Source organism: Mustela lutreola, chromosome 2 (genome assembly GCF_030435805.1).
Source record: "Mustela lutreola isolate mMusLut2 chromosome 2, mMusLut2.pri, whole genome shotgun sequence".
Lineage (NCBI taxonomy): Eukaryota > Metazoa > Chordata > Mammalia > Carnivora > Mustelidae > Mustela > Mustela lutreola.
In genome coordinates this window covers 14260093-14268156 of record NC_081291.1, presented here as the reverse complement: position 1 = coordinate 14268156, position 8064 = coordinate 14260093, and the positions used below count along the sequence as shown (strand labels likewise).

Genomic DNA, 8064 nt, shown 5'->3' with positions numbered 1-8064 from the left:
ACCTTTTGTTGTCACTTTGGTATTATATAAGTAACAGATTAGGGGCACCTGGGTGGCTCAGTCGATTAAGAATCTGACTTCTGCTCAGGTTGTCATGACCCCAGGGTCCTGGGATGGAGCCCCACCTCCTGCTCCCTGCTCAGCTGGGCATCTGCTCCTCTCTCCCGCTGCCTCTCCCCCTGCTCAAGCTCTCTCTCTCTTAAATAAATAAATAAATAAAATAAAAAAAATAAGTAATCCAGTATTGTTTTGTAATTGGGGCTTGAACTCACAACCCTGAGACTGAGAGTCACATGTTTCACTGACTGGGTCAGCCAGGCTCCTGCCCTCCTATCTTTCTATCTATCTATCTATCTATCTATCTATCTATCTATTGACAGACAGAGATCACAAGTAGGCAGAGAGGCAGGCGGGGGTGTGGGGGATGCAGGCTCCCCGCTGAGTAGGGAGCTTGATGCGGGGCTCAATCCCAGGACCCTGGGATCATGATCTGAGCCGATGGCAGAGACTTAACCCACTGAGCCCCCCAGGTGCCCCCTGCCCTCCTATTTAATCAAATGTTCAAACCATTGACATTTTCAACCAAGTTCCCCAAATCAAATTCTAAATTTTTTTTTAAAGATTTTATTTATTTATTTGACAGAGAGAAATCACAAGTAGATGGAGAGGCAGGCAGAGAGAGAGAGAGGGAAGCAGGCTCCCTGCTGAGCAGAGAGCCCGATGCGGGACTCAATCCCAGGACCCCGAGATCATGACCCGAGCCGAAGGCAGCGGCTTAACCCACTGAGCCACCCAGGCGCCCCTCAAATTCTAAATTTTACCTTGCCTTCACTATGTATTGTCTTCTCCCATGGTTGAAATATTATTTTATTTTGTTTAATTAATTACTTATTTATGTAAGTAGGTTCCACACCCAACATGGGACTTGACTCACAACCCTGACATCAAGAGTCACACGCTCTACCAACTGAGCCAGCTAGACGCCCCAGTGGCTGAAAATTTTTAGAATTGAAGCCATAAACTCTCTCTGCCCATATACTGGTCTGTAATTCAGAAAGGTCTTCTCACTGTGTGAGTCGGTCATCTTTTTCTACATCAGGAGGTGTGAGAGGCAGGAGTCTAGGTTGGCCCCAAGGTTTCTACCGCAGGTGTGTGCACCTGCGTGTCCGCCTCCAGTGCGGGTAGATCTTGTCGGTATGATAGAATGTGAATGTGATAATAGGTGATATTCCAGGAAGGATTTTGCAGGCATAATTATCCTAATTAGTTCATCTAAAGGGAGTTTGGTTAATACCCTCACTGTCTGTGATACATTTCTATCTGTCAGATTCCCAGAAGAGCCTTGGCTGATTTGAGGCAAGAGTAGTTCCGTGTTTGGGGCACCTGGGTGGCTCAGTCATTAAGCGCCAGTCTTCAGCTCAGGTCATGATCCCAGAGTCCTGGGATGGAGCCCTGCATCAGATTCCCTGCTCAGCTGGGAGCCTGCTTCTCACTCTCCCACTACCCCCTGCTTGTGTTCCCTCTCTCGCTGTCTCTCTCTCTCTCTCTGCGTCAAATAAATAAAATCTTAAGAAAGAAAAGAAGAATAGTGCCATGTTAATCATAATTCCAGTTATTCCTTAAAATGTTCCTTTAGCCAGGATCCCACTAAGTTAGTTTCCTCCGGTCAGTGACACTTTCTCCGTTTTCTCTTGTTGTTCATGACTTGGGCACTTTGGAGGAATACTGGTGAGATATCCTGTAGAATGTCGCTCAGTCTGGGTTGGGATGATATTTTCTCATGGTTGGGCTGGTGTTCTGGGTTTTTGGGGAGAGTCCTAAAGAGATGGAGTGTCTCCTTTTTTTTTTTTTTTTTTTAAGATTTTATTTATTTATTTGAGAGAGAGAGAGAGAGAGAGCGTGTGCATGAGCAGGAAGAGCGGCCGGAAGAGGGAGAGGGAGAAGCAGGCTTCCTGATGCGGGGCTTGATCCCATGACCCTGAGATCATGACCTGAGCCGAAGGCAGAGGTTTAACCCACTGAGCCACAAGGCACCCCCGGAGGGTGGTGGTATTTATTTATTTATTTATTTATTTATAGAAGATTTTATTTATTTATTTGACGGACAGAGATCACAAGTAGGCAGAGAAACAGGCAGAGAGATAGGAGGAAGCAGGCTCCCTGCTGAGCAGAGAGCCTAATGCAGGACTCCATCCTAGGACCCTGGGATCATGACCTGAGCTGAAGGCAGAGCTTTAACCCACTGAGCCACCCAGGAGGGTGGTATTTAAAATAGCAACTCAGGGGACACCTAGCTCGCTCTATTGGTGGAACTACTCTTGATCTCCAGGCTGTGAATCGAGCCCCACATTGGGTGTGGAGATTATTGTGAAATAAAAACAAAGGGGCGTGTGGGTGGCTCAGTCAGCTAAAAGTGGTCTGCTCTTGACTCAGGTCATGATCCCAGGGTCCTGGGATCCAGTCCCATGTTGGGCTCCTTGCTCAGCGGGGAGCCTGTGTCTCCCTCTGCCCCTTCCCCCTGCTCATGCTCTGTCTCTCTCTCCCTCAAATAAAATCTAAAATAAAAATATTAAAAGGAACTTTTAAAAAGATTTTATTTATTTGACAGAGAGAAACAGCAAGAGAGGGAACACAGCAGGAAGGAGCTGGAGAGGGAGAAGCAGTCTCCGCCATGAGCAGGAAGCCCAGTGCGGGGCTCAATCCCATGACGCTGGGATCATGACCTGAGCCGAAGGCAGATGCTTAATGACTGAGCCATCCAAGTGCCCCCAAAATAAAAAATTTGAAAAAAAAATTAAAGTGGTGGCTTTGACCACTTTGGGGAGTTTACCCAGTTTTAGTGGGTATTTCCCATGTATTCATGACGTACGCGTGTTATTAAATTTGTCTTTCTCTTGTTAATCTTTATTACAGGAGTCTCGCTGCAGAGCCTAGGATGGGGGCAGTGATGTTTCCTGCCCTGTACGGTAATCAATCACCCACTGGGCTCGTGCGCATGTGCAGTGTAGTTAATCTGAGTTGAGAGATGCTATAAAATACATAGCAGTTAAGACTTAGTATGAGAAAAAGACTTAGGAAGAAAAAAAGAATGAAGAGGCTCTCATTAAATTTTTCGTATTGCCTAGAGGTTGAAATGATAATGTATCAGATTTGTATCAGGTTAAAGAAAATCTATTCCTTTTTTGGGGGAGGGGCAAAGATTTATTTATTTATTTGAGAGAGGGAGAGTGGTAGGAGGGGCAAAGGGAGAGAGAGAGAGAGAACTTCAAGCAGATTCCCTGCTGACCCGGGAGCCTGAAGCGGGACTCAATCTCATGACTTGCAGGTCACAACCCGAGCCAAAATCAAATTGGGCACTTAACCGGCTGTGCTACCGCAATAAAACCTATTATTAAAATTTGAAAAAAAGGGGCGCTTGGGTGGCTCAGTGGGTTAAGCCGCCGCCTTCGGCTCAGGTCATGATCTCAGGGTCTTGGGATGGAGTCCTGCATCGGGCTCTCTGCTCAGCAGGGAGCCTGCTTCCCTCTCTCTCTCTCTGCCTGCCTCTCCGTCTACTTGTGATTTCTGTCAAATAAATAAATAAAATCTTTAAAAAAACACATTTTGAAAAAAAAAAAAAGCTGGGAGTGAAGAAAGTGTTACCCCCACTGCTTTGTGAAAAAGTGGATCAATTTTTTCTTTGCACCATCATTTCAAGATTTCTCATTTATAAATCTATCTGTTCTTTGAAACATTTGACCAGTTTTCCTCATTAGTCATGGGTTAAATAAAATCTTTGGCATGTAATCATTCTAGATCAGTGTAAGAATCATGATTTTTTTTTTAATAGTATCCCATAACATGCCCTGATGTTCTCAGATGTCTCAGCCCCCATTCTAGCTTCAGATTTTGCTGCTCGCTTGTCTTTTGCGCACTCTGTTCCTCTTTCCTGGAACACTGTGACACAGCCCCTACCACCAGGGAACACATTCTTTGAAACTCCCAGCCAAAATCCCCAGCTCCATCTTCTGGCTCATTGTGGGGTCTGCAAAAGGGAGTAGTTAGGGTTGTTTGTTGAATTACTGAGTATGTCTTCTGCCTCATGAACTCCTAGTCACCCTTCAAAACCCCAACCCCTGTGCTCCTATTCCCTAAGCAGAGCCTTCACTCTCTCTCTCTGGGCTCCTCCAGGCCTGGTACCTCCCTCTGGCCCATTTCTGCTCCCCGTGGGATGAGGAGTGTCTGTCCGCCTCTGCCTCCCCGAGAAAGGGGCCTTCTCAGGAGGGTCCCAGCAGCGTGTCGTGGTCCAGGGGGAATTTGTTAACTTATTAAATGAATCACAAAATCCAGAAGTGTTTATTAAACTCGTTTCAATGTAGCACCATTCTCAGTGGGGCAAGATGCTTGATCCTGGGGCAGGAGTCTGAGTCTGGGCTTTCATGGAATGTGTAGAAGTTATCTGGATGGTAGGCAGGGGCTGCTGAGAGTCAGGGACGGGACAGGCAGGGACAGGTGTGCTCCTGCTCTTCCTCCAGCAGGTCCCTCCCAGGGCACCAGCTGTCACTTGAAGCAGACTTCCCTCTGGGAGCTGGCCATAGGTTGGCAGATGTCTGGCTTCTCACCCTGGAGGAGAGGGCCATGAGCTGGGGGTCCTGAAAGCAGCCGCTGCCCACCCCTGCCCCCAGTGGATCCCTCCGTTCCCCTTCCGGCTTGCCTGGTACAGATGGCACACGAGGCTTAGGAGCTGACTTGGATTTTTCAGGGGTTTCTGCAGAAAGCAAGACAGGAAGTCACACAGTCTTCTTTGCTTCCCGCCCCCCGTCAACCCACTCCCGGCTCAGAAGGGCGGCAAATGGCCCCATGGCTGGCCTCCTGCCAGAGGGCACACTCGTCATGCTGGTGCTGGCCCGGTGGCCAGAGCGAGGGCTGTAAGAACTCTTACCCCATTGACGACGACCCAGGGCACATACTCGTGGGGCGGCTGCAGGGCATCGGTAAGCTGGGCATTGACATGCAAAAGCTGCATGCCCCGGTCCCCCATTGCGCACTCCATGATGGTGTCCGGGGACACCTTTGGGGCATAGATCTGCAGGCACTGAGGGCAGACAAGGGTGCCTGGTGAGCGGGAGCATTGCCTCAGCTTCCTAGGCATTGTCTCCCCAGTGTTCCCTCCTCCAGCCACCCCGCCCCCCCCTCCCCGGCTGCTGGGGCCAAGCTTGTACCTCCTGGGCAATAGGAGACAGTTGGGTCCACAGCATAGACAGCACATGCTTAACACTTACTTGAGTGGACGCCCCCAAGGCAGGGGCTCAGGCTGCTCTTGCTTTTCAGAAGACCAGACTCAGAAGACCGCAGCCCCGGACCCCTTACAGGGTCTCATTTTCCTCAGAGCTTCTGTCTGTGCTATTCCCTCCACCAGGAACGCCCTTCCACTTCCTTCCCCCAGAATCTTTCCAGTGCTCCCTCCTCCTCTGCCCACCTCTGGCCCCGCTATGACTCTGTAGGGCTGCTGGGGGTGTCCCAGGGTGAGCCTTTTGGGTGGTCCAGATGTTCCATGAATGAATAAGCTATTGGTGTCAATGAGTCACTCCACTGGGAGTTGTTTTTCATAACCCTCCAGAGAAGCAGGCGGGCCTGTCCTGCCATCCCCATACCCCAGGTGAGGATCATCATCTACGTCCCTGCATGTTTCTGTTCATCCAAGCCCGGCTCAGAGGCACCTCCTCCAGGAAGCCCTCCTTGATCTACTCATGCTTCCCAAAGATCTTTGTTCCCTTGCTTCAGAGATCGGAGGCTTCCAGAGGGAAGGCCATTTTCCTGGGGCTACAAAGAGAGTGGTGGTCAGGCCAGAACCTGAACCTGGGTCTGTCTGGGGACAGGGAAGATCAGGGTCTCCCAACCCAGGGCCAAGTGAGGGGTGCTGCTCACCGGTCTCAGATTTTTCTCCATGTCCTCCATTTCCTCCATGCAGACAATGGTCAGGAAGGCTATTTCCTTCTCCAGTTGGTCCCACAGGCAGGCCTGTAGGATAGCGGGTGGATAGGCAAGGGCAGAAAGCGGGCCCAGGGCAGCTCGAGACCGCTCTGGGAGTGATCACGGGTGTTCCCTAATGAAGCGGCGAATGAAGAGGTGATTGAAGACACAGAGGATGGGGCTGCTTCCAGTCCCTTCTGAGCCTGGCTTTAGCCTTTCTCAACAGTGGGCAGGCCCCCCAGCCTCCATGCCCCTCACCGCTCAGGTTCCTGGGGGGCCGCTCACCTCCACCTTGTTGAGCTTGCATTCCTGCTCCCCGTGCTGGCAGGTGAACTCCCACCGGCCGCTGACATTCTGTTCCTGTAAGGCAGCTAGGTGAGTGCTGGCCAGCCCATCAGGTGCCCCCCTCCCTGGCCTAGTGCCTCGGTTTCCCCAGTACCAACATACCTGGGCATTTCCATAGGGCACCAGTGTGACATTGAGGATCTCCATCACCATCAGCCAGGTCGGGAAAAGTTCTCGGACCAGGAAGGCCCGGCAGCCGGGGCACAGCGCCTCGTAGTAGAGGCTTACATTGACAGGAGGTGCTTGTGACTTCCTGAGGGGCACAGGCAGGCACAGGCCCCCAGCCTATGCAGGAGGAAGGGGTGTGAAGGGAGTTTAGCCCTGCTTGGTTCTCTGGCAACTACAAACAGTAGGTAGTCTATCTTGCACTCTTTCCAGACAAGGCCAGGTGGAATCCTGACTCTAAGATTTTACCGCATCCCTCAATCTTCCTTGATCTCAGTTTATCTGCAAAACGGATGTGACATAGACTTGGAAGCAGTAGGCATTTAATTTATGAACAGCTCTTGCTTTCCTTCAGTTGAGGTGAGACCCCTCGCCCCCCAGGTAAATGTATGCAGTAAGGACTCAACACATGCACATTTCTGGTCACTGCTCTCCATCCTGCCTTCCCAAGGTGCTTACCACTGGAGACTAATGCCTGCTCATTTGTTGCCACTTCATCCCCAGAGCCTTGGTCCTGACCTGAGCAAGGCCCTACATTTGCGCTGAGCCTTTATTTATTCTTCTTCTCAAGGCGCCCAGGTGAACCCCTCCCGAGCCCTGCTGCTGAGGCGGCGCCTAATATGTGCGGACTTCCGGTTGCAGCTGCGGGGCAGCAGGCAGCCAGTGTCTATGCAGCCGAGAGCAAGTGGCTCAGCCTCCGGGGAATCTCTTTGCCGCCCCCCCCGCCCCCCCCCCCCCCCGCACCAGAAACTTGTGAGCTCTTCCCTGGCCGAAAGGCACCCAGTAAGCAGCACCTAGAGGGTCTGTGCCACGGCCCGACTTCTCTGGGCTTCCCCTGGACTCCGAGAGGAGACTCCATTCCCGCCCCAGACGTACACAGCAGGAGCTCAATGCATCCCCGCGTGGGGCGGGTGTGGATGGGGTAGAGGACAGCTGAGAGTGTCAGACGCGAGATGGGGAAGTGAAACGACTCGGCGCGAGGCCACAGTGCTGGGGGGTTTTCAGTCCCGAGCGGGGCAGCGTCCCCCTCTCCGAACCGGTCTTTCGCGGCAAAACCTGGGGAGAGGGGAGGCGGCGCCGGTCCCGCAGCACCCGCTGCCTGGGCGCCTGTCCCCCCCCTGGCCTCCCACCGCGTTGCCGTCCCTACCTTGCAGGCGGCCGCCCCCTCGGGGAGTGTCCCCAGCGGGGACGCCCGCGCCGCCGCGGGGACCTCTGGCAGTAGCAGCAGCAGCAGCAGCAAGAACAGGGGCGGCAGGACCGGCAGGAGTGGCGACGAGGCCATCACTGAGGGGCCGGGGTGCGGAGGCGGGAGCAGCGGCCCGGGAAGGAGCCGCCTTTAACCCCGCGGTGGCCCAGCCCCCGGGCCGGACCCGCCTCCCGGTGTCCACGCCCCTGGGGGCTGGGGCGGGAGTCTCTCGGTGTCTACTGGCAGGTCTGGGTCCTCTTCCAACCTGGCCCCCATCCGCACTCCCGCCAGGTGCGGGGCCCGCAGTCACCCGGCCGTGGGGCCGCCCTACTTCCACTCCCCCGCCCGCCCCCTCCGGGCCGTCAGGGCCGCCAGGTCACATGAGCCTGGGGCAAGAGCAGAGATTAGGTGGCGGC

General features: G+C 53.0%; 1 protein-coding gene across 1 annotated transcript; it reads right to left on the bottom strand.

The window, feature by feature from the left end:
* Positions 1-4312: 4312 nt before the first annotated feature.
* IFI30 (IFI30 lysosomal thiol reductase) lies at positions 4313-8004 on the bottom strand. Its single transcript, XM_059160513.1, has 7 exons — positions 7610-8004; positions 6400-6582; positions 6238-6312; positions 5908-6000; positions 4922-5074; positions 4694-4747; positions 4313-4602 (listed from the first exon to the last, which is right to left on the bottom strand). Exons 1-7 carry the CDS (start codon positions 7742-7744, stop codon positions 4540-4542), a joined length of 756 nt encoding a protein of 251 aa, XP_059016496.1. The 5' UTR covers positions 7745-8004; the 3' UTR covers positions 4313-4539.
* Between the last annotated feature and the right edge of the window lie 60 nt (positions 8005-8064).